Source organism: Rhinopithecus roxellana, chromosome 12 (assembly GCF_007565055.1).
Source record: "Rhinopithecus roxellana isolate Shanxi Qingling chromosome 12, ASM756505v1, whole genome shotgun sequence".
Taxonomy (NCBI): Eukaryota; Metazoa; Chordata; class Mammalia; order Primates; family Cercopithecidae; genus Rhinopithecus; species Rhinopithecus roxellana.
Window position 1 is genome coordinate 1,714,820 of NC_044560.1, and position 25,916 is coordinate 1,740,735.

Consider the following 25,916-nt stretch of genomic DNA (forward strand, 5'->3'; position numbering starts at 1 on the left):
TGTAAAATTCCAGGCTCTGAGGCCCTACCTCTAATCAGTCAGTCCATGTGATCAACAGCCCCCTAATAACCTCCCATCATTAGATAACCCTGTGGTGCAGGCCCCAAGGGCAGCAAAAGGAGCACAGGAAACTTGCCTTTGGGTTTGAAATGTCAAGTATCCTTAGGGCTACTCAGCTGTGAAAGGGTGAGTAACCAGCCACCCACCAGGGGTTTTTGTAAAATGGGCACAAAGGTGCGGGCCGACCAGCCCCCGACACAGCTGCTCTGAGGCTCACTTGAGAGCATGGGTGTGAGAGGTCTTTGCAGTGTTGCATATGGCTGTGACAGTGCTCAGGTCACTATCATTATTATCAGGAAAGGAGATCATGAGCAAGGAGGGGAAGGCCCGAGGCCACCTTCTGCAGTATTTGCGGGGTTAAACAGATCATCACAGCAGCGGCATCACAGAGACCTGCGCCTCTAGAGCCTTCCAAGGCAATCCTGATCCTCAAATGCTTTGTCTACCGATCATTCCACATGGCAGAGGTATTTGCTTGTCACGCATGCGCTCATTCATTTGGCAGAGATACCTTGAGCACCTGCCCTGTGTGGGGTCCTGTGCTGGGTTCCCGGATATAAACATGGAGAAGACACAGTCTTTGCTCAGGAGAACCTGTTCTTTCTCATACTAGAGCCGAGTAATAATCCAGGAAAGGACAGAAATATGTTATCAGTAGATACCACACTGCATGCAAGGGACAGTAACACAACGGAGGAAAGATACAAGAGAGGAAACAATTTGGCTGTACCTCGGAAGGTCAAGGCCTTATGGAGGAATGCATGGCATTTTGGAGAGTGAGCAGGGGCCTGCCAAGTGGACTGGCAGGGAACCCTGTGTGCCGGGGTAGAGAAGCATGGAGCTGCATGGCCGTATGCTCCGAGATCTGATTCGGAAAATACGGTCTGCTGTGTCAAGATGTGGCTTTCTCCAATCATCCTGGCCCAGACATCCCTGACTCCTCCAAATGCCTGTGACGTTTATTAACCCACAGTACTTGTTTGGCAGTTACTGTACAGAACAAGTCCTTGCTGCGTGTGGCCTGTCTCTTCAAGGAGGTTGTGAGTCACCTGAGAACTGAGGCTGTCTACTCTATCTTGTCTCCCGGGGACCCAGTTGAATGCCTTCCTTTGGAATATTAAGAAGGCAAGAGAAGTTTTTTTGCTGGAGGTATCCAAGTGGATGAGAATGTTCCCACCTTCAGATGCTACTAGGTATTGAGAATCCCACAGGTGCTGTGCCAAATGCTAATTTGTCTATTATCTCATTGAATCTTCACAATAACCCTATGAGGTAGATACAGCGAGTCCCCATTTTACAGATGAAAGGTTTATGGCAATGACTTCACTTGCAGAAGAACAGCAGCTCAGAAAGGATGGAGCCAGGATCTGAATACGAGCTAACTGGCTCAAGGGCCAATGTTTTTAGCTCTGACTCTACCCAAATGTACAGCTTCTATTTTGGTATACTTAATAACACTATATGAATTCGAGTTTTAGAGACCAAAATGTTAAGTCCCAATTTTAATGTAACAGTGGTTATTTCTTCTTGTGGCTCCCTCTTGAGCCCTGAGCTCCTTGAGCATGAGGCTACACCTGTGCCCTCTCTGTGCTCCATACCTAGCATAGCACTGATTCTCCTGGAATGGAGAATAAAGGGGACCAGGGAATTGTTCAGGGTAATTCTAGAAGGACTTCCTGGAGGAGGCCAAACTTCCTTAAGCAAACTGGGAACATGGTCAGAGGCAAGCCAGGAAGAGGGTATGCATAAAGGTGCAAAAGTGGATGTGATGACATCATTTATGGGGTGTCGCATGCTTTTGATGAAGAGGAGCTAGATATGTGTTTGGGGGAGCCCCAAACTCCCAGGCTACTTCAGGGGTACAGTTGGAGTGCTTTGTGTTCCCCATGGAAATCTCGTTCCTTCCAGGGGAAAGAAACCAAGGCTGTCTTTGGAGGGATGAAGTTCCTTGCTCTACCAGAAATGATGAATGAGCTTCTCTAGGTGAGATGCTGCTGAGAAACTGGTAGCCTAGTTGACAAACATCATTTACAGGTGACAATTAGTTAATTAATCAATTCTTGAGTGTTCTGGGGCTGATTCTAGGCACTGGGATAAAGCATTGAGCCTGACCTGGCACAGTGGTTCACGTCTGTAATCTCAGTACTTTGGGAGACTGAGGCAGGAGGATAACTTGAGCCCAGGAGTTTGAGACCAGCCTGGGTAATATAGTGAGACCCCCATCTCTACAAAAAGTCAAAAAAAAAAAAAAAAAAAAAAAAAAGAAAAGAAAAACTAGCCAGGTGTGGTAGCATGTGCCTGTAGTACCAGCTACTTGGAAGGCTGAGGTGGGACCATTTCTTGAGCCTGGGAGATTGGGACTGCAGTGAGCCATGACTGCCCCACCGCACTTCAGCCTGGGCGATAGAGTAAGAACCTATCTCTAAATAAATAAATACATACATACATAAATAAAAAGAAAAGATAAAAAGATTGGCCCTTATAAATGTTCCATTTTAGTAGTGGAAGGTAGTGTGAATAAGTAATCAAACCAGCAAGCTGGGTAATGCCAGGGGGTAATAAACATGTTGAAGCCAGGAAAAGAAGGGAAGCAACTTAGGGAGACAAGGGAGAGTGACTGGAGAAAGATAGGAGTGAATGCCAGTTTGGGGAGGTGACATTTGGGCTGAGAATGCCCAAATGACCAAATGGCACCAACCATGCCAGGAGCTGGGAAGGAAGCACTTCCAGTGGAGGGCCCAGCAAAGGGCAAAAGTCTGGTGGTGGAAACAAACATGAGGAATTAGGTGTATGAAAAGCCTAGAGTGTGGTGAACCAAGAGAAGAGGGGTCCCAAATTAGGGGGTTAGGGGAAGGAACATGGAGCCAGGTCATGCAGGATCTGGTGGGCTCTTGTTCCAAGTTCCTTAGTGTATCAGTTAGCTGTTGCTGTGTAACAAATGACCTCCTTTTAGCAGTTTTAAACAAAACACATTTCAAAGCCCACAGTTTCTGCAGGTCAGGAGTCTGGGCAGGCTTTCTCTGGGTCCTCTCCTCCAGGGAGTTTTACAGGTTGCAGTCAAGGTGTTGGCTGGGCTGTAGTCTCTCTGGGTTCAACTGGGGAAGGCCCCACTTCAAGCTCCCATGGTTGTTGGCAGGATTCACTTTCTCAGGGGGCTGTCAATCTGAGCACCCCCAACCCTGTTCCTCGCCATGAGGGTCTCTGCAACAGAATAGCTTTCCTCATCAAATTGTGCAGGAGACAAATTGTTCAGGGAGATGACATAGTCTGCCGGCAAGACAGAACCTGAACACAGAACTGACCTGCACTGCCTCTGCCGTATTCTATTTGTTAGAAGCAAGTCATAGGTCCTATCTCCACTCGAGGAATACCTGGCGGTGGGGATCATTGGGGGTCATCTTAGAAGGCTGCCTGCCACTCACAGGAAGTCACTGGAGGTGTCTAAGAAGGGAGGTGACTTGATCTGATGTGTATTTTCAAAGGGTCACTTTGGCTTTCTTAAATATTGTGTGGGTGGGGAGATGGGCAAGAGTGGGAGCCAGCTGGCCAGCCAGGGGCTGCTGTAAAAGATGATGCTGGTTTGGGTTCAGGAGGTAGTGGTGGAGATTCAGAGAAGCAGAGCCAAGGGGGGCTTGCCAGTGGATCCAGAGAGGGTCACGTAATGAGGAACTGGGGATGACTCCTGGGCTTCCCAGGGCTTGCAACTCCTACCTATGGGAGGATGGCGCTTTGGATTCTCGTTTTTCTCCTCCTGGGACAGGGTGAAACTCTCTCCACCCTTCTTCAACCCTACTCAAGGTCACACATTTTCTGGATGGCTGGCCAGCATTAGGAGCCCCGGTCGTGAGTAGAGAACAGATGTCTCCTTGTGCCAGGCTGAGGGACTGACCCTGTGTCCTCCATCTCATTAGCCTGCCCACGCTCAGACCAACCAAGCCAGCAGGCCAGAGGGAGGGAAGTTGCTCCCCTATAACTGTGATCACAGAGTCAGCCAGAGCTGGAGAGGGCTCAGGGGTGTGGGTGTAGGGGTGTGTGTCTGTCTCAAATGGGCTACACTTGGAGCAGAGAGTGGTTCAGGGTAGGGAGAGTTCCTACAACTGACCCTAAAATGTTAGGGCATCACTAGTTAGTATATTCCAGAGAAATAAACACGTAAGTTCTTTATCTGAAGAATATCCGTCTACATGAAACCTTTATTTGCTCCATGTGGATAAATAGATCATCATGCAGTTACCATTTACTGTGTTTCCACTACGTGTCAGTTTCACTGCTAAGCCCTCGACAGACACCTCATTTCATTCTCACAACAACCCAGTGAAGTAGACATTAGTATTATCCCATTTCCTAGATGGGAAAACTGAGGCTTAGAAAAGTTAAGTAACTTGCCCAAGATCTATCTAATTTCAAACCTATGTTCCCAACGGCTACCACCATCCTGGCTCCAATTTAGGCTGGTGGAAGATTCATTTCCCGCTGCCAGAGGCGAAACTAGAGGCGAGAGTTTTTCTTCTAAAACGTGGGTCCAGCCTTGCTCCAGAGAGTAAACTGCTTTGAGAGAAGCGCTCAGTTTTAAGCAGTGCAGGCAGCAGGTGGTGCCCCCTAGCGGTGGTAGCTAAAAAGGGCAGCGGCCGTACGACGGGAACACGGAGTTGGAGTTGCTTGGGTTCAGCCAGTTAACGGGCTGATGACAAAGACACAGCTGTGTCCGTGGACGAGGGAGCCTGTTCCATCGAGGCAGGCCGCCCCAAGTAAAGGGCTAGAGCGTGTCTCCTTTCCTGGGGCCCATGGGATGTCCTCACGCTCCCTGGCCAGGTCAGCCAGGTGTTGCTCAGAGGTGAAACACGCCAGTAACGCAAATGACATCACCAAACACCAGCCATACTCTTATCATTCAAACCTAGTATTTGCACTTCAACTTCTACACATAAAATACTGGCAGCATCTTGTTTTCAACTCGAGGCATAGGATTTTGGCTAAATGTCAGTCTGGTGACCAAAGCGGGATATTCTTATTATTGAATTGTTCTTGCTTACAGCAACCAGGCATCGCATGGTGGAGTTTCCTGGGTACCGCCTTGCACATAGCTTCCCAAGGCCCAGCCTCATAGGGAATTGGACAAGGGTGGAAAGTGAGACATGACGTGCTCTGTAGCTCAGAGAACACAGAGAGGAGTGAGGATTCCGCTGGGGGTGGGAGTTGGGGAAGGCATGACATCAGGTTTTTAAGTCATAGGGATACCTCGGGTATTTGCCACACTCCTGCTTCGAGCCTCTTGAATAGGAATTACAAGGTGTGCTGACTCTGAGAATACATACGGAAACAGAGCTGACAAGCGGAATCTCCCAAGGTTCCTCTCTGTTACCTGCAATGTTTGTTACCTGCAGTGTTCGCTGTCAAGGATAAGAGACTCCCTTCCTGGGGAAGGGGTGAGTGGGTGAATTGGTGAGTGGCGCAGGTGAGGGCTCAGAATGCCTGTGTTCTATTTCCAGCGCCTGTCACTGACTCATATTGTGACCTTGCTGAGGTCATGGCTCTGTGTTATTTGTCGGGGGAAAAAATTAGAGGTGGCGAAGCTTGCATTTCCCCCAAGGGATGAGAGCTCTGGAATCTGAGATACCTTCCTGCTCCCCACAAAGCCCAACCATGTCTCCTTCTGCTGATATGAATGAAAAGAATGCTTACATTTGGATCCAAGGAACTTTGGGGGACACTCGAGGAAACAAGTCGTTCTTGCCATGGCAAGATTTGTGGCCACTTTTATCTGCAATATTTCTCCGAAGACCTTTCAAATCATGTTCCCATACAAATACTTCTCCATGTGGCCCTCACGTTGTCTGTGGAAAGGAAGAAGAAAGGCATTTTTTCCTTAGTTTCAGGATGAGGAAATCAAGGCTAGGAGTGGTATTTCTCAACAGGTTTGTTACCAAGAGCCCCTTTTAATATTTTACTACCATGCATTCCCCTGTTTTGCAAGCCGTTGCCAACTAAATACTTGCATTTATTAAGTAGAAATTCATCTCTGTTTTTCTTAAAGTCACCTATGAATGCCAGTTCTGCACAAAAGGACTAGCGCTACCATTAAGTTCACTGCCAAGAATTGCAGAATTTAATGCGGGAGACCTCCTCAAAGATAAAGGCCTCATTTTCACCAGACTTTTTTAAATTTTGAAAAGACCTCCTCTTCATAGTATCTGGGGACCCGGGCTGAGAAGTCCCCAGAGAGATCAAGTGGCTTGTGAAAGATTCTGTGGCTAATGGTGGGGCCAGGACCAGACCCAGGGTCTTGATTCATATAGGCCAGTGCTCCAGCCAACCAGACCACTTGGCAGAAAGGGCTTGTGTACACACTCAGCCATACAGATACATGGCATGCACATGCAAGATGGCAGCCCAGCCAAATGTGGGGGTCATGAAACAATGATGCTAAGGGCTCAAACCAGTAATAGGTTCCCCTCAGTACAGGAGGGAGCAGCCAAAACCAAGCCTGAGATTGGCAGAGTGCAACAGTTCGGTTCAGGCTGCTTTTGCAGAGTTGCAAGGGTGGGAGATGTGTTTATTCTGCCACCTGCCTGCACTTTGTGTGACTCTTCTGTAATTTATGCATCATTTATGTAGGCAGAAGCATTTTCATCCACTCTGGGAGCATTCAGACCACTCCCCCGGGCACCTGCCTCTTTAAGAGCATGAGACCGGGGTGGGGAAGCTGAGCCCTTGAAGCTGGGGATGGCAACGGCAAATTGGGCACCCTGGGAGAGTGGAGACAGAGATGGAGAACTCAGGGAGGTCTGGCTTAGTGGCCTGGAATGTAAGTAGGGGAAGAGCTGTAGGACTCCAGGTGCCTCAAAGCTTCCCCCTGGGTCTCCCCCGCCTCTTCCCCAGGGCTCCTGCAAATATGCTCATCTGTTGAGCCCTTGGCTCCATCCCAGTGGATCAGTGCTTTCATCCCATGGCTCAGAGGCATCAAGTCGGCCTGTACCTTTGGAAGAAGGCCGAGGGCTTAGCTTTATGGCTTCAGAATCCGAGGCTCCACCAATCCCCAGCACGGCCAGGGGCCAGGGCAGGGTCTCTGGGGGCCTGTTGCCCAACAGCTGTTCCCTGGGTTATTTTGGTCTAGTGGGAGTCTGTCAGTTCCAGGGCTTTTGGACCAAAATAGCCAACAGCAGGACAATCTCTTGGTAGCTCTGTGGGGACCCCTCTCCATACAGAAGTTTCTAGAATGAGAAGGAAAGGAGTTTGGCATGGGAGTGCTGAAGAGGGAATTTTCCTGCCAGTGTCGGAAACTGATATCAGCAGTTCTTCACTGTCCTTTCATCTCAGCCTTGGCACGTTCCCAACTGCCTCCCTAGGCTATCCAAGGTGGGGTTTTGAGGGGGAGAGAGGAAAAGATAATTTTTGAACTTTGTTTTTGACTTCTTGGTCCTCCCTCAAAGCTGGTGAGATATATATTACCCTTTCCCATTTCACAAATGGAGCTACCAGGTTCAGAGAGGCAGAGGCACTGGTCTGAGGCCACACAGCTTGGAAGCCAGACCTGGTGACTCCAGGCCTCAGAGCCTCAGCGGCTGGACCTGTCAGACCGGCAGCTGATCCTTGCGTGGATGCCGGTTCCATCCAGAAGTTCGGGGCCAGCATGGAAAGTGCTGACTGGCCCTGGCCTTCCTTTGGGCCACAGCGGGGGCCCTGGCAACCACGTGCCTCACTCACCCTCCGACCTAAGATGGTTCAAGTGCAGGTGGGGCAGGGAAAAGGGAAGACCAGCCACTATCTGTCTCTCCTTGGAACCCCGCCCATATTCAGACCAGCAGCCCCTGGCGCGGCACCCAAGAGACTGCGGGGATTGCCCCCGGAGCAGAGTCAGAGTGACCCAGGTCCCACTCCCTTTGGCGACATGGAGTGGCGTGCAGGGAGCGTGCTTTGGCACCAGGCGGGCGCGAGGGGGCAGGGCGCACGCCCGGGACACGCCTTACAGAAACCGCTCCTGGGCTTGGTAACTGAACTTAGACGTCAAGTGCAGCCGGCCCAGTGCACGCGGCGTCTTACTTCCCGATCTCGGAAATCAGCTGCCAGGGTGGGGCCGCGTTTTGGCGACGGCCCCCGGCCCCCTCTACTGCTCCTGCCTCTCCCAAGGGATTTTTCTAGCGGGTTAATTTCCTGTCCGGGGAAATCCTTTGGTGAGTCCCTCGCCCCTCCCTCCCCGCCCCTCCTCTCTCCATCCCTACTGTCCGGGCTCCCCCAGTCCTGCGCCGCGCACCATAGCCCTCGCGCGCCCGGGCGCACGCCCTCCCCGCCCGGGCCGCCCTCCGGCTCCTGGCGCCCGGCAGCCAGTGCCTCACTGCGCCGTCTCGCGCCGCCCCGCGCCAGGACTCGCTCCGAGAGCCGCCTCAGTGTCGCCGCGGCCGGCGCGGGCCCCCCGGCCATGCGCCCCAGCGCCCCAGCCTGCGCCGCCGCGGCGCTCGGGCTCTGCAGCCTCCTGCTGCTGCTGGCGCCCGGGCACGCGTGCCCCGCAGGCTGCGCCTGCACCGACCCGCACACCGTGGACTGCCGCGACCGCGGGCTGCCCAGCGTGCCCGACCCCTTCCCCCTGGACGTGCGCAAGCTGCTGGTGGCCGGTAACCGCATCCAGCAGATCCCCGAGGACTTCTTCATCTTCTACGGCGACCTGGTCTACCTGGACTTCAGGAACAACTCGCTGCGCTCGCTGGAGGAGGGCACGTTCAGCGGCTCGGCCAAGCTCGTATTCCTCGACCTCAGCTACAACAACCTGACCCAGCTGGGCGCCGGCGCCTTCCGCTCGGCCGGGAGGCTGGTGAAGCTTAGTCTGGCTAACAACAACCTGGCGGGCGTGCACGAGGCCGCCTTCGAGACCCTGGAGTCGCTGCAGGTGCTGGAGCTCAACGACAACAACCTGCGCAGTCTCAGCGTGGCTGCCCTGGCCGCGCTGCCCGCGCTGCGCTCCCTGCGTCTGGACGGGAACCCCTGGCTCTGCGACTGTGACTTCGCCCACCTCTTCTCCTGGATCCAGGAAAACGCATCCAAACTGCCCAAAGGTGAGCCGGGCCGGCTGGGCTGGGGGAGGGAGGGGGCCAGGGAGAGGCCACCCCAGACCCCAGTCTGGGTGCGAGGAGCCTTGGGTTGAGTTTGGAAGAGGAGGCTTGGGGGATCCTGAACTTTTCCTGGGTCTCCGCTGAGGAAGTGGGTGGAGAGGGACACATCTGAAATTCTTTGGAGTTTCTGAACCCCGAGGCTGGACTTCTTCCCCTGTTTCTCCAGTAACTCACTTTCCCAAGTTAGGGACCTTCCCGTTCTCGGGATGCCCCGGATCATCTCCCTGGGCTTTGGGTCCTAGGACTGGCGGGTGTGGATCACTTGTAGGTCTCTGGTAAGCAGAACGCAGCCTACTGTATGGAAAAAGGCCCTATTCTCAGTACCGTGCACGGGGAGTCAGCCAGTTCCAAGGGCTCTCCAGCAGCCTTCCGAGCCTAACCTGGCCTCTCAGCTTCTCTGCTCCAGTTTGCTCTTCTGTCTAATATGGGTGAGGAAGATTTCTGGTGAGGAATAATGGCAGCCCATTAAGAGCCAATGATGCAGTAATGATTTGTATTTCTCTGTGGCTTTTCAGCCAGATGTGAAAAAGCTGAACCAAAATGTAGGGGGCTGATGCCCCCTTTGCTTTCCTGGTGCACCCTTCCAATGGCAGCATGGGCATACATACTCGCTTGGCAGACGGGAACACCAGGGCAGAGGGAGTTAAGGGACCCCATTAAGGCCCAGAGGAAGGAAGCAGGGGTGGAGCTGAGAAGGAGGGGACCCCAGGTCATCCACAGGGATGAGTACCCAGAGTGAGGTGGCAGGTGGGTGTCCTTCCCCCAAGTGGATTCCAGCCTTCCACTTGTGACCCTGTGAGCACCAGTGCCCGCAGTGACCTCTCAGAGCTGAACTCTGTCTCCCACCTTGCTCCCAAGATTTCAGCAGAATTGGAACCACAGCTGCAAGGCACACATCACCAAAGGTGACATACATGCAGATTTAGCTTCAGAATATATTTTTCCCCCATTTATGGAGAAATCAAGGATGCTGTTCATCTGTGTGCTGAACTCCTATCTTCATTCGTATCTTCATTCCCAACTGTCATCAAACACACCCCATGCTTCGGGGTGCTCACTCCTCAGCAAATGCAGGCCCCTGAGCCAGCACTTTCAGCCCAGGCTGGCTGAAATTCCGAAAACGATCTGGCCTGCAGGGTGCAGAGTCCCCACCTTTAAACTGTGTCCTCATCCACTTGTCTGGCTCCCCAGACCCTCCCCACCAGTAGACTCAGTCCTGGAGACAGGAGTGATCGGATGAAGAGCTCATGGTGGGATGGGGTGCACCTCAATTCTGCTTGCTTCTGCCTTTCATTTTCAGCGGGGTTGGAACTATTCACCCCTGTTGTTGGTTGGGTTGGTTTATCGGCTCCAGTTGTCTTCCAAGTGAAGGCAAGGTGTTATGAAGTCAGGAGCTGTGGGTTTGTCTCAGTTCTGCCATGGTGGCTGTGACCTTGAACAGACTGCTTGTCCCATGTAGGCCTCAGTTTCCTCATCTCTGGAATACTTGAGTTGACCTCTAAGATCTCCAAAGAGCCCTGGATTTGGAGTCTGAAGACATAGGTTTAAGTCCTGGCCTAAAATCTGGGGGACTCTGGGTGGGTCACTCAGTTTTTTTTTTTTTTTTTAGACAGAGTCTCGCTCTGTCACTCAGGCTAGAGTGCAGTGGCATAATCTCGGCTCACTGCAAGCTCTGCCTCCTGGGTTCGAGCCATTCTCTTGCCTCAGCCTCCCGAGTAGCTGGGACTACAGGCGTCTGCCACAATGCCCAGCTAATTTTTTGTATTTTCAGTAGAGACGGGGTTTCACCATGTTAGCCAGATGGTCTCGATCTCCTGACCTTGTGATCCACCCACCTCGACTTCCCAAAGTGCTGGGATTTCAGGCGTGAGCCACCGCACCCAGCCGGGTCACTCCACTTTTTTAAGCTTCACCTTCCCTTTGAGTGAAATCAGGATATGGGTAATGCTGTGTAGTCCATCCGACCCAGTGGTTGTCGGGATCCAAACAAGGTGATGTGGGTGAGAGTAATAAGAGCAATGGAAGCAAAATGTTCCTCCTCCTGCTCTCTGTGATGTGGGGAAGAAACTGGACTAAGATGGGAAAGACTGGAGGAAGGATGGACAGGTTCAGAGCAAGGAGCCGTGTCCAGGGCCCTGGAAACAGGGGTTGGGGGTGTGGCTTTGTCTCAGCCAGTAGGGAAAGGATAGACGCAGCTCCAGGGCACCTCACAGGGTGCAGTGCCACGAGCAGCTCTGGTCTCACTGCCACTGTCCACGCTGTGTGGCCCGAGAGTGTCTCCTAAACTGTGAGCCAGATGCAGGGTGGGTGGTGGAGGTCCCAGCACATACCTTGAAGTGAGACCCACATTCAGGTTTGGACTCAGGTTTATAATCCTAGGCAAGTCCCTGACCTCTCCAAGCCTCAGCTTCTCTGCATCAGGATTCAGAATGTGGTAATGGTGTCCTCTGCCGTGCTTGCTGTGAGATTTAAATGAGATCACCTCTGTAAAGGACACTGTCTTGTTTAGCGTGCAGTAGGTGCTCAATAGGTGTTCATCGCCCCCTCCCTCCTCCTCCTGCATTTGTGCTTTTGCTACTTTTCACAGAGACAGCTCAGAGCCCAGACCGGCGCCAAGCTGCTTGCCTTCAAATCCTGCCTCTACTTCTTACTGATTGTGTGATCTTTTTGTACCCGTTTCCTCACCTGTAAAATGGGGCTGATACAGTACCCACCTTCTAGGCTTGTTAGGAGGGTTAAAAGGGCATTGTTTATAAAGGACCGAGAACAGTGCTTGGCTTACAGTGTGCACTATATCAGTGTTTTAATTGGCGCTGTTGTTATTACCCTGTTTTGACTAAAGAAGTGATGTAGTTTGCCTTAGATCACACAGAGAGTTAAACCCAGAGCTGGGGGTGCACCAGGATCTCCTGGCTCAAAGCACCTCCTCCATGAGGACCACCCACTTCCTGACAGAGAAAACCAGGCTCCACTAGGGTACAAGTTCCAGGGCTTTCTAGGCAGGCCTTCTGCCTCTTCCAGGGGAGGAAATTGAAGGAAGGAGCAAAGAAGGGCCTGCCCTTGCTTTCCCTTGCCTCCCTGCCCCCTTGTCCCCCAGATAAGCAAGACAGAGCCCAGAGCGTTCTCCCTGTGACCTTGTCTAGCTGTGACAGTTGCAGACATTGTGCTGTCTGCCAGGTGAGCCTCCCCCTGTGGCCACAGGGCTGATGGGGAGCACTCAGCCCCAGAGCATGCAGCAGAGGGGAGGAAGAAAAGGCTGTCAAGGCCCAGTGGTACCCTCCATCCAGGCTCTTCCATGGTCCAGGGGCTGGGGGAATCTGAGTCTGAGGACTGAGGAGGAACTGCCTTGCTGGTGGGAGGAGGGCCAAGGGATGCCAGAATACCCAGCAGCCAATCAGCAAAAACCAAAACACAACAATGCAACAAACCAAAACACCCAAGATGCCCAATTAATGTTGAATTTCAGATAAATGACAGATAATATTTTAGTATAAGTAGGTCCCATGTAATATTTGGGATGTATCCAAAACATTATTTATTGTTTTTCTGAAATTTAACATGAATTGGGGATCCTGTATTTTATCTGGCAACCCTACCACCCTACCTTATGGGTACAAGCCGCCTTGTAGTTTACAAGTGCTGTCTCTTTTAATACAACAGCAGTGCCTAGCAGATACCTTTACCTACGGCTTACCCAACAAGAAACAAAAGAGGTACAAAGAAGTGAAGAGGTTTGCACAGGTTACATAGTGGCTGAGGTGAGCTTGAATTCAGGAGTGTTGAACCCACACCCAATTCTTTCTGATAGGCATAGAAAACGAGAATGAGGCCAGGCGCAGTGGCTCATGCCTGTAATCTCAACATTTTGGGAGGCCTAGGCACGCAGACCACTTGAGGTCAGGAGTTCGAAATGAGCCTGGCCTACATGATGAGGCCCCCGTCTCTACTAAAAAAATACAAAAAAAGTTAGCTGGGAATGGTGGTGGGCACGTATAATCCCAGCTATTTGGGAGGCTGAGGCAGGAGAATTGCTTGAACCTGGGAGGCAGAGGTTGCAGAGAGCTGAGATTGTACCACTACACTCCAGCCTGGGTGGCAGAGTGAGACTCTGTCTCAAAAAAAAAAAAAAAAAAAAAAGAGGGAGAATGAGAGTATCTCCAGCACGCCCCGCCCCCGACATCACTGATCCATTTGGGTGACAGTGGCCTAGTCTGGTGGTTCTCCTGTGAGACAGTGGGGTTCCAGGCAGTTTAGGACAGTGTATCGCCAAAAGGACAGTGATGATCTCTTTTTTTTTTTTTTTGAGATGGAGTTTTACTGTTTTTGTCCAGGCTGGAGTGCAGTGGCGCAATCTCGGCTCACTGCAACCTCCGCCTCCCAAGTTCAAGCGATTCTCCTGCCTCAGCCTCCCGAGTAGCTGGGATTACAGGCATGCGTCACCACACCCGGCTAATTTTGTATTTTTAGTAGAAATGGGGTTTCACCACGTTGGTCAGGTTGGTCTCGAACTCCTGACATCAGGTGATTGCGCCTCAGCCTCCCAAAGTGCTGGGATTACAGGCGTGAGCCACCATGCCCGGCTGATCTCTTTTTAAGTATTAGAAAGGGCTCCAGATCTGGAAGCAAAGGCAGAGCAGGAGAGTGAGGAGGGCTCAGAGGAGACCAGGAAGCAGTACAAGGACACTGTCTTCACCTGGCAGTGATCTTCAAAGCCTTTCACGTCGTCACATTATCTTCTCTGCATAGCAGCCCAGCGAAGTGGGCAGGAGATAAAGACACAAAAGTCGGGAGCACCATGGTGTTTCTCAAAGTGTCACCCGAGAACCACCTGCATGAGAATCTCCAGGGGAGCTTGTGTGAAGTACAGATTGATTCACAGGCCCCTAGATCTACGACTGAATGAGGGCTTGGGGGTAGGGGGCTGAGGCCTGGGGATCTGCATTTTAGCAAGCTCCACACCTCCAGGGGATTCCTGTGCATGAGAGAGCGGGGGCTTTTCCCTGGCTCTGTGGTGCAGTAACTCACTCACTGGGGGACTGTGGATAAGCTGCCTGTCCTCTGTGCCTTAGATTTTTCTCTTATAAACAAAGAGTGTAGGTAGGAAGACCATAAGGCTCCTTCCAAGTCTGAAGTTCTACAGTTTTAGGGAAGGGGAGATTGACCTGGTTTTAAAAGTTAGGAAGTCGAGGGCCCCAGGGGAGGTGACCTCAAAGACCCCTCTGCTGGAGTTTAGGGGGCCGTAGTCTCTGTGCATTTGGGAGGGCAGAGCTCTTGGGTGCACTGGGGCTCTGGGCTCCTGGGCCTGAAATGCTGTCACAGTGTGGAAGGACTTTATATATGCTGTCCCTAGCCCTGGTCCTGGGCCATAGGGAGAAAATGCCGCTGGGTTTGAGAAACCGAGGCCAGTGGGCATGAGGCTTGGTAGGGGTCATTAGACTCTGGGCTTGGCTTTGGCAGGGGCACAGAGCAGCTGACAAGCCCACAGCATGCCTGGGAGTGTATCACAGGAGGGGCACTTGGCATGTGTCAAGGTGGGAGGCTGCATTCACCCAGGCACCCTCTGGCACCTCCCTTTCTAGCCGCAGCCACGTGTAGCCTGAAGATCACAGCCTACAGCACTAGGAAAGAGATTCGAGCTGATTCTCTTGCTTTACGACCTTGAAGCGTGGAGGTGTAGGGAGGGCAAGGCTGGGAGGAAGGATGGACTGGGGCGGAATTAAACAGAACCACATGTCATGCCTTGGGTCTGTGGTGAACCCTGGCTCCTGGGTGGAGACAGCTTCCCAGAAGAGATCCACTAAAGAGCGTCTGGAGCATCTGAGCATTCAGGGGCTTGGGTGCCCCATGAGGCAGACCCCGAAGGCACCATCCTGTCTAGGAAGGGCATCATGGCAGGCAGGTCACATCATTTAACCCCATCAGCTTACCAGGCCTGACTTGGGGCTTGCTGGGGGAGCCGCTCCCCATCTCCCCGAAGCTCCACTTCTGTTTTCTGATGTCAGACCCTGTGAGGGCCTGGGTTGGTCAGAGGAACGAGGAGTTCTTGTCATACTGACAGCATAAATGGTATTTCAGCCTAAGGGACAAACCCGGTGCTTGCCTGAAGGTCACACTGGTCCTTTCTCCCGGGTGACTCTATTTCTTTTTCTTCTTTGAGAAAATAAAAGCAGCTTTATGTTCCTGTTGATAAAAATAACAGGCTCCTGTTATTAAACTGGGGAAATGCCAAAAGTATCATGAAGAAAATAAAAGGTATCCAGAATCCCCTTGCTATTAAAATTTTGCTGTATTTTATTCTAGCTGTATTCTTACATAGATGTATATTTAAACAGATTGTTATTATACTATACATTCGCAAAATGATTTTTTTCTGTTACTGGATTGGGAGCATTTCCTGTCCTTAGAGTTGTCGGAGGATCTAACTTGAAATGGCCTTGAGAATAGGTCGTTTGATAGATTTATGAATTGGACCCATCCCCTGTTGCTAGAAGCGTGGGTTGTTGCCTTTTATTTTTGTATGTAGGCAGTGCTGAGCTGAATATCCTTACACATGGAAAGTCTGTGGAAACCTCTGGCTATTTTATTTGGGGTGGAAACACAGGGTATAAGTCTATGCTTTTTTTATATTTTTGAGACGGAGTCTCGCTCTGCTGCCTAGGCTGGAGTGCAGTGGTGCGATCTCAGCTCGCTGCAACCTCCGCCTCCCGGGTTCAAGCTCTTCTCCTGCCTCAGCCTCCACAGTAGCTGGGATGACAGGCGTCTGCCACCACGCCCAGCTGATTTTTGTATTTTTAGTAGAGATGGGGTTTTACCATGTTGGCAAAGCTGATCTTGAGCTCGTGACTTGAGGTGATCTGCCCACCTTGGCCTCCCAAAGTGCTGGTATTACAGGCGTGAGCCGCTGAGCCCAGCCAAGTCTATCCTTTTTTTTTAACCCCCTGAATGCCTTAATGGTGCCAGCTGCCTGGTACCATTAGCAGAGAGGACAGGTGCAGCCACACCTTCCCCATTGCTTTTGTTTGTTTTGAGATGGAATTTCGCTGTGTCACCCAGGCTGGAGTGCAGTGGCACGATCTCAGCTCACTGCAACCTCCACCTTCAGGTTCAAGTGATTCTCCTGCCTCAGCCTCCCAAGTAGCTGGGATGACAGGTGCATGCTACCACACCCGGCTAATTTTTGTGTTTTTAGTAGAGATGGGGTTTCACCATGTTGGCCAGGCTTGTCTCAAACTCCTGTCCTCAGGTGATCCGCCCACCTCGGCCTGGCAAAGTGCTGGGATTACAGGCGTGAGCCACCGTGCCTGGCCCCCAACATTTTTTATTCTCATTTTAAAAAAATGTTTTTCAATTTGCTGGGCAAAACAACATCTCCTTATTGCTTTAATTTGCGTTATTTGCTTACCGGTCAAGTGAACATTTTGCGTGTGTTTATACCTGAGAGAGCCGTGTTCCTGGGCAGAGGCTTACTGAGGTCTCAGTTTTCATGCAAGTGAAAACTGTCCTGCTGTTGATGAGTCGGTGCATGTCCTGTGTGCCACAGTTCACTGCATGTTTAACTTCTCTCTTAGAGTTGAGTCACTGGGGTGTCACCTTTCTCACCATTATCAGTGTCCAGGAGCCAGGTGCCAGCTCTTATGGGCACTGTGGTCTGGCTTTCTGGTGCCAAGCCAACTGCAAGTTTCACCTAAGGCAGCCTCACCGAGGCTTTTTGCTGAACAACATAAGAACCCTTTTTGCTGAACAACATAAGACAGTGGACAGATAGCCCCAGGGGGACCCAGGAGGGGATTTGGTTTGGAGAGGACAGTATCACCAGTAGGTACAGCAGGCAAGTTCCAGCCGACTCCGTTACCCAAGGTGTTAAGCCCTTTAAGCCAAGTGGCTGTGTGGTTCCTACTGTCCTAGCATCTTGTGGTCTGGAACACAGTTTGCAGGGATGAGGTGCTTGCCCAGCCTTATCAACCTTTGGGTTGGTGCGGGCTGTGAAAATGCATCAGGGCCAGGCGTGGTGGCTCAAGCCTGTAATCCCAGCACTTTGGGAGGCCAAGGCGGGCGGATCGCCTGAAGTCAGGAGTTCAAGACCAGCCTGGCCAAGATGGTGAAACCCCATCTCTACTAAAAATACAAAAAACTAGCCGGGTACAGTGGCACACGACTGTAATCCCAGCTACTTGGGAGGCTGAGGCAGGAGAATCGCTTGAACCTGGGAGTCGGAGGTTGCAGTGAGCCGAGATCATGCTACTGCACTCCAGCCTGGGCGACTGAGTAAGATTCTGTCTCAAAAAATAAACAAACCAACCAACCAACCAACCAACCAACCAACCAACCAACCAACCATCAAAAGCCTCAGGACCTCCAGCCTGCTGCTGTTAGCCACACCCTGCGTAGGAGATTAGGAGGGTCTCAGTGGGGCTGTGGGAGTGAGTGAGCCAAGGAATGCACATTCCTAAGGGTCATCCAAGGACGGGCCCAAATCACTGGACTTTGTTTTTGTTTTCAGCAAATACCCCTCGGTGACTTCAGTCGGCAAAGCATATCCGGATTGCCTTCAGCCAAGGCAGGGCCCAGAATGCACATTCTCAGGGTTTCTTTCCGAGATTGGGTTGTTGTGATCTTGGTCAAATCCCTGGTAGCCTCCTGCTATGCAGGAGGGAGGGAGCGGCTACTCTGCCCCCATCTGCGGGAGTGGTGCTAGGAGGGGAGAGGAGTCCTGGAGAGGTGCTGCAATGTTCTTCCCTCCTCTGCTAGGCACAGCGGGGAGTGGTGATGGACAGAGTTCAGGATGCCGAGGCCACAGGTCTCAGTTTAACCCCAGCTGAATTGGACAGCTTTGCTTATCAATTCACAGAAACAGAAACCAATGTCATCTGGAGTAAGCAAATAGGAGAGTTACCCTTAAAGACACAGGTTTGGCCAGGAACCCTTGGTCCTCAGCAGCCAAGCCCCAGGAAGTCGTGGGAGCAGAACTGGGGCACAGGAAACACAGCACCCCCTTTCCTCGCTGATATGCTTGTCTCTGCTTCTCATACTGTTTTTTCTTTCTTTCTTTGTTCCTCTTTTCTTTTCTTCTTTCTTTCTTCTTTTCTTTTTTCTTTATTCCTTTATTTCCTTTCGTTTCTTTCTTTTCCTCTCTCTTTCTTCCTCCTTTTATCTTACATTTTCCTTCCTTCCTCCTTCCCCTTCCTTCCTTCCTTCCTTCCTTCCTTCCTTCCTTCCTTCCTTCCTTCCTTCCTTCCTTCCTTCCCTTTCCCCCTCCCTTTCCCTCGCCTCCCCTCCCCCTCTCCTCTGTCTTTTGACAGAGTCTCGCACTGTTGCCCAGGCTGGAGTACAGTGGCACAATCTCGGCTCACTGTAACCTCTGCCTCTCAGGTTCAAGCGATTCTCGTGCCTCAACCTCCTGAGTAGCTGGGATTACAGGTGTGTACACTACCACACCCAGCTTTTTTTTGTATTTTTAGTAGAGAAGGGGTTTTGCCACATTGGCCAGGCTGGTCTCAAGCTCCTGGCCTCAAGTAAACTATCCCCCTTAGCCTCCCAAAGTGCTGGGATTACAGGCGTGAGCCACCTGTGCCCAGCCTCATGCTGTTTTCTTAGTTTTCTCTCTGTGTATTGATGGGCTTTCTCTGTTTTCCTATCCGTGTGGCAAAAAATATGTACTGTGGTTACCATGGGTCTGGGGCGGGGCTGGGCAGGCCACCCCCAGGTGTCCATGACTGTCTGTGCTTCCAATGAGCTGTCTGATGGCAGATAAGTCCCCTGATGTTCCTGGTCCTCAGTGTCCCCTGGTCAAATGTAGGTGATAGCGTCTCTCCTTTGACCTCAAATGATAGTCATATAAAGAAGCTTTTGAGCGATTTCCTCCATCACCACATATAGAAGCTGTTATTATTTTGTTTTTGTTTAAAGCTTAGAAATGTGGCCAAATAGACCAGATACATATACAGACTTACAAAACCCACTGAACTAAGGAATTGCCTGTCAAATCCCAAACGTGTGACAACCCACGCAGACAGCAGGATCTGGGAAAGCACGTCCTCCCCGCGGCTCTCGGCCGGCTCTCGCACTTCGGAGGCTGCCAATCAAGAGTCCCCTGGCGTGCCATCTTCTCCATCCTCCCAGCTGGATATGTGGTAAATGTCAAGGTCAGGTAGTCAGGACCTTGAGGGCGCTGTGGGCCATTCAAGATGAAGGGGCAGCTTCTCAAAGGCCAATAGAAAGCGAACAGACAAGGACCGTGGTCCCAATCCCAGCTCCAGCGTTAGCTCCCAGTGGGATCTAAGAGTCACGTGCTTCTCTCGGCTTCACCCTTCTCATCTCCCAGAGAGTGGATTTTCCCAGATAAGGAGTGAAGGAGTGAGACCCCAGATGCCCCTGGGTCAGCTGGGTGAGGTTAGCAGGAGAAGCAGCCGGTTTGGAGTCAGCAGAGAATATAGGTATATAAACAATTCAGAGTGGGCCGGGCGTGGTGGCTCACACCTGTAATCCCAGCACTTTGGGAGGCCGAGGCGGGCAGATCACCTGAGGTCAGGAGATCGAGACCAGCCTGGCTAACATGGTGAAACCCCATCTCTACTAAAAATACAAAAAAAAAAAAAAAAAACCAAAAAAAATTAGCCAGGCGTGGTGGCAGGTGTCTGTAGTCCCAGCTACTTGGGAGACTGAGGCAGGAGAATGGTGTGAACCCAGGAGGCGGAGCTTGCAGTGAGCCGAGATCGCGCCAGTGCACTCCAGCCTGGGCGACAGAGCGAGGCTGTCTCAAAAACAAACAAACAAACAAACAAACAAACAAACAAACAATGTAGAGTGCTGGCTGAACTCCAAAACATGTTCCTCCCACTGTGGTAGATCCCTGCTCTAGGTGACCAAGAAGGCCGCTTTTCGGTCTGATGTAAGCTGAGCTGGGTCCTCTTGTGCAAGCCTCCTGCAGGGCACAGGATGAAAGGGTCTGAGGCTCCCAGCAAAGGTCCCCTGGGTGGGTTCCTGTGGCAGTGTCCCACCACCCCAGGACATCTCTTTCAAATCAGGAGGTGCAAGAGTATGTTCCTGTCTTCATATGAAAAAATACGGCCGGGCGCGGTGGCTCAAGCCTGTAATCCCAGCACTTTGGGAGGCCGAGACGGGCGGATCACGAGGTCAGGAGATCGAGACCATCCTGGCTAACACGGTGAAACCCCGTCTCTACTAAAAAATACAAAAAACTAGCCGGGCGAGGTGGCGGGCGCCTGTAGTCCCAGCTACTTGGGAGGCTGAGGCAGGAGAATGGCGTAAACCCAGGAGGCGGAGCTTGCAGTGAGCTGAGATCTGGCCACTGCACTCCAGACCGGGCGACAGAACGAGACTCTGCCTCAAAAAAAAAAAAGAAAAAATACCTTCCTCCTTGAGTTATTGGAAAGAATAGCATTGCTTTTTCATAAGACCTCAATGAGATGATGTGTGCTTTTAGATGTTACCATCATAAGTGATCATCTACATCAGAAGTGAAAGTTGAAGGTGGTCGCCTGGAGGGGGCAGAGGGCTTAGAGCCGAGGATCAGGACATCCTTGTTGACTTGACAGGTCACCTAACTTCCCTGGGTTTTTGTTCCCTTGCCTGTCATCCTGAGGTTTGTCAAGAGGATCGAGGAAACACAGATGTGAAGGATCTTTAGAAGAGAATGGAGGAGTGCTTGCAAATGAGGAGGGCTCATGTTAGCTCAGTAAAATGACAGTGGTTTATAGACTGTTCCTCATCTCGCCTTCCAAGTCACATGGCAAGCCACAGAATAACAACAGGGCAGCCAGACAAGGAGAGAGGGTGATGGTCGAGGCCACAAGAACTGCTTGCTGATGAAAAACCCCGGCTCCAGCGTTCATTTGTGTGTGAGGAGGCGGTGAGGGGGTGAGGAACCCTCTTGGCCAGTGCCTGGGAGCAGCAAGGCTGGGGAAGCAAGTGGGGGCAGGTATGGGAGCACTGAGGTCAGGGGAAAGTAGTAAGTTCCCTAGAAAACTGACCAGAGGGATAGACAGCCTAGTGTCAACAGTGATTTTCTCTGGCTGAAAAGGTGGTTTTATTTTATTTTTAAAAATAATTAATAGACTTTGGCTGGGTACGGTGGCTCACACCTGTAATCCCAGCACTTTGGGAGGCTGAGGCGGGCAGATCACCTGAGGTCAGGAGATCGAGAGCAGCCTGGCTGACATAGTGAAACCGCGTCTCTACTAAAAATACAAAAAAAAAAAAAAAAAAAAAAATTAGCTGGGCGTGGCAGCATTCACCCGTAGTTCCAGCTGTTGGGGGGGTTGAGGTGGCAGAATGGTGTGAACCCGGGAGGCAGAGCTTGCAGTGAGCTGAGATTGCACCACTGCACTCCAGCCTGGGTAACAGAGCAAGACTCCGTCTCAAAATACATAAATAAATATAACAATTAGCCAGGCATGATGGTGGGTGCCTGTAGTCCCAGCTACTGGGGAGGCTGAGGCAGAAGAATGGCGTGAACCTGGGAGGTGGAGCTTGCAGTGAGCCGAGATCGTGCCACTGCATTCCAGCCTGGGTGACAGAGTGAGACTCTGTCTCAAAAAACAAACAAACAAAAACAAAAATGAGCCAGGCATGGTGGCGCACACCTGTAATCCCAGCTGCTAGGGAGGCTGAGGCAGGACAATTACTTGAACCCGGGAGTTGGAAGTTACAGTGAGCCAAGATCGTGCCACTGCACTCCAGACTGGGCAACAGAGCGAGACTCCGTCTCAAAACAAACACACAGAACAACCAAAAAACCCCCCAAAAACCCAAAAATTAGCTGGGCATGGTGGCGCGCACTTGTAATCCCAGCTGGTAGGGAGGCTGAGGCAGGAGAATTGCTTGAACCCAGTAGTTGAAGTTAGAGTGAGCCAAGATCACACTACTGCACCTCAGTCTGGGCAACAGAGTGAGATTCTGTTTCTAAATAAATAAATAATAGACTTTGTTAAGAGCAATTTGAGGTTTATGGAAAATTAAGCAGACAGTAAAGATTTCTCTTTACTCCTGACCCTGCAGTTTCCCCTATTTTAACATCTTACATTAATATGTCACCTCTGTACCGTAAATACCTAAGTACTATCTATAGTACATATACTCTATATATATGCTGTATATATTCATATATATATTAGTATGCCACATACTATTTAGTATATACTAATCCATATGCGTATATATATTAGTATGCCACATCCGTACCATATATTGCCTAAACCAATGTGACCGTAATTATTCACTGAAGCCCACAGCAAGTTTACATGAGGGTCCACTCTGTGTTGCATAGTCCATGGGTTTTGACAAGTGGATTATGTCATGTCATCCTTCACGATCATAGAATCACACAGAATAGTTTTACTGCCCCTAAAAATCTCTGTGCCCCGCTTATTCATTCCTCTCCCCTCCCTCCTCAACCCCTGGTGACCACTGATCTTTTCGCTGCCTCTAGCTTTGCCTTTTCCAGAATGTCGTATCATTTAAAATTTCTCTTTCGTATGCCTTCTGGCGTTCACTTTATAACCTTTTATTTTAGTATAACACCGTAACCAAAGGGATCTGAGACAGGTCTCAGTGAATTTAGAAAGTGTATTTTAGCAAGGTTCAGGATGTGTCTGTGACACAGCCTCAGGGTGTCCTGATGACATGGGCCTAAGGTGGTTGGGGCACAGCTTGATTTTATACATTTTTAGGAAGACATGCGATATCAGTCAATATATGTTAGATGTACACTGGTTCGGTCCGAAAAGGTGGGACAATTTGAAGTGGGGAGGGGGCCTCCAGGTCATAGGTAAGTAAGAGACAAACAGTTTCATTCTTTCAAGTTTCTGCTTAGTCTTTTGCTGAATGCACGATTTATAGGAATAGTCACTTATGCCACAGTCTGTCTGAGTGGAAGAGTAGGTTAAAGGAAGCAATCATATGGGCATTTGTCTCATATGAGCAGAGAGATGACTCTGAGCTCTGCCTGCCCTTTGTCCACAGAGAATTTCCTTGTGGGCAAATTGTGAGGGAGGTATGTAGCTTTTTTCTTTTCTTTTTAAATCTTGTAGATTTTTTTTTTTTTCCCCGAGACAGAGTCTCACTCTGTCGCCCAGGCTGGAGTGCAGTGGCATGATCTCAGCTCACTGCAACCTCTGCTTCCCGGGTTCAAGTGATTCTCCTGCTTCAGCTTCCCAAGTAGCTGGGATTATAGACGTGTGCTACCACACCTGGCTAATTTTTGTATTTTTAGTAGAGACGGGGTTTCTCCGTGCTGGCCAGGCTGATCTCCCAACTCCCGCCGTCAGGTGATCCGCCTGCTTCGGCCTCCCAAAGTGCTGGGATTGCAGACATGAGCCACCGAGCCCAGCCAATCTTTGTAGCTATCTTCTTTAGGAACAGAATGGGAGGCAGGTTCACCCTACACAGTTCCCGGCTTGACTTTTCCCTTTGGCTTAGTAATTTGGGTGAGGTTTATTTTCCTTTCACAATACACATACAGAAAGCGTGCATACCTGCTGCGAGCAACCTCCCGTGGGTCACACTGTGGTCTGGAAGGCCGCACACAGCTCCAGTCCTGCTGCCTCTCTGCCTTACATAACTGCCCACTCCCCTTATCTCTTCAGGCTGGGGCTGTAAGACCACCCCTCCCACTAGCCTGAGCCCTGGGGTACTGCAGTATCCCTGTTGACTTTCTAAATCCAGTACATACCTTTGTAACCAACCCCTTTGTTAGACTCTCTTCAAATAATCCTGTTTGAGAGGGCCATGCCGGGATCCTGACAAAGGAAGCAAATTCTTGTAGATTTCTGAGCAAGGAGCAATGGAAAAGGATGCTCTGGGTTGAATTGTGTCTCCTTGTCAACCCTAAGTTCATACATGGAAGTCTTAACCCTAAATACTTCAGAATGTGACCTTGTTTAGAAAATAGGATCTTCCAGCCAGGCGCGGTGGCTCATGCCTGTGATCCCAGCACTTTGGGAGGCCGGGACGGGTGGATCACTTGAGGTCAGGAGTTGGAGACCAGCCTGGCCAACATGTTGAAACCCCATCTCTACTAAATGTACAAAAAGTAGCCGAGTGTGGTGGCGGGCACCTGTAATCCCGGCTACTTGGGAGGTGGAGGCAGGACAATTGCTTGAACTTGCGAGGCGAAGGTTGCATAGTGAGCTGAGATCGTGCCACTGCACTCCAGCCTGGGCAACAGAGTGAGATTAGTGAGACTCTGTCTCAAACAAACAAACAAAAAACGCAATAGGATCATCGTTGCAGATGTTAGCCTGAACTCAGTATCTCAGTATGACTGATGTCCTTATGAAAAGGGGGGATTTGGACAGACATAGCGACAGACACGCACACCGGGAGAATGCCCTGTGAAGAGGAAGGCAGAGGTGGAGGTGTTGTACCTACAAACTAAGGAAAGCCGGAGATTCCCAGCAAACCACTGGAGCCAGTGGGGAGGCGGGGAACAGATTCTTCCTACAGCCCTTGGAGGGAACCAGCGCTGCCGATGCCTTCATCTCAGATGTTCAACCTGCAGAATTCTGAGATAAGCATTTCTGTTGTATAAGCCACCCAGTTGGTGGTATTGTATTGCAGCCACCCCAGGAAACACCTGCAGGGTGTAATGCTAACAGCTCACTTGTCAGAGGCAGGCAGTGGTTTACAGCCTCCAGAATGGGTCCAGCCCTCAGGTTTTGTTTGTTTGTTTGTTTGTTTTTTGAGACAGAGTCTTGCTTCGTCACCCAAGCTGGAGTGCAGTGGCACAATTTTGGCTCACTGCATCCTCCGCCTCCCAGGTTCAAGGGATTCTCCTGCCTTAGCCTTCCGAATAGCTGAGACTATAGGCGCGCGCCACCGCACCTGGCTAATGTTTGTATTTTTAGTAGAGACATGGTTTCACCATGTTCAGGCTGGTCTTGAACTCCTGACCTTGTGATCTGCCCACCTCAGCCTCCCAAAATGCTGAGATTACAGGTGTGAGCCACCATGCCTGGCCTCTCAGCCCTCAGATTTTATAATATCCAAATAAGTTGCTTTCCTTGGTTTGCATGTGGGGAAATAAGCACTAAAACACAAACTGGGCTCTTTTTTTTTTTTTTGGTTGGGGGTCCTTTCCGCTTCCTGCCCCGGAGCAGGCTCCTCCCCTGGTTTCATTTTGTCAATTATCTGCTCGATTCCAGGCGCTGAGCTGAAAACTCTCGGGCTGCGCGGCCTGATAGAAATAGAATGCAAGCTGCAGAGATAATTTCAGATGTTCCAGCAGCCATATTTAAAACAGAAGAATGAGCAGATGAGATGAACTTGGATAATTTATTTAATCCAGCATATCCAAAATGTCTTTGTGTGTGTGTGTGTGATGGAGTTTTGCACTCTTGTTGCCCAGGCTGGAATGCAATGGTGCAATCTCATCTCATGGCAACCTCTGCCTCCAGTCTTCAAGCAATTCTCCTGCCTCAGCCTCCTAAGTAGCTGGGATTGCAGGCAAGTGCCACCACACCCAGCTAATTTTGTAGTTTTAGTAGAGACGGGGTTTCTCTGTGTTGGTCAGGCTGGTCTCAGGTGATCTGCCCGCCTCGGCCTCCCAAAATGCTGGGATTACAGGCATCAGCCACTGTGCTCGGCCCAAAATGTCATTTCAACTTGTAATCAATAGAAAAATTAATCATGAGCTATTTTTCCTTTTTTTTTTCGTATGAAGTCTTCAGAATCGCTCCAGTTTATGTGGAGCAATTCGCCCAGAGAGGAAGCCAAGGTGGTCACCAGCAAGAAGTG

The 25,916-nt window shown here is 50.7% G+C and overlaps 1 protein-coding gene across 1 annotated transcript in view; it reads left to right on the plus strand.

Annotated features, from left to right (window-relative positions):
- The first annotated feature begins 8,065 nt into the window (after positions 1–8,065).
- The window catches only part of LRRC38 (leucine rich repeat containing 38), a 43,010-nt gene continuing 25,159 nt past the window's right edge, over positions 8,066–25,916 (plus strand). Inside the window, exon 1 of the mRNA XM_010382921.2 lies at positions 8,066–9,107. Within this exon, the coding sequence (XP_010381223.2) occupies positions 8,477–9,107 (631 nt within the window). The 5' untranslated portion in view covers positions 8,066–8,476. The remainder of the gene's footprint in view (positions 9,108–25,916) is intronic.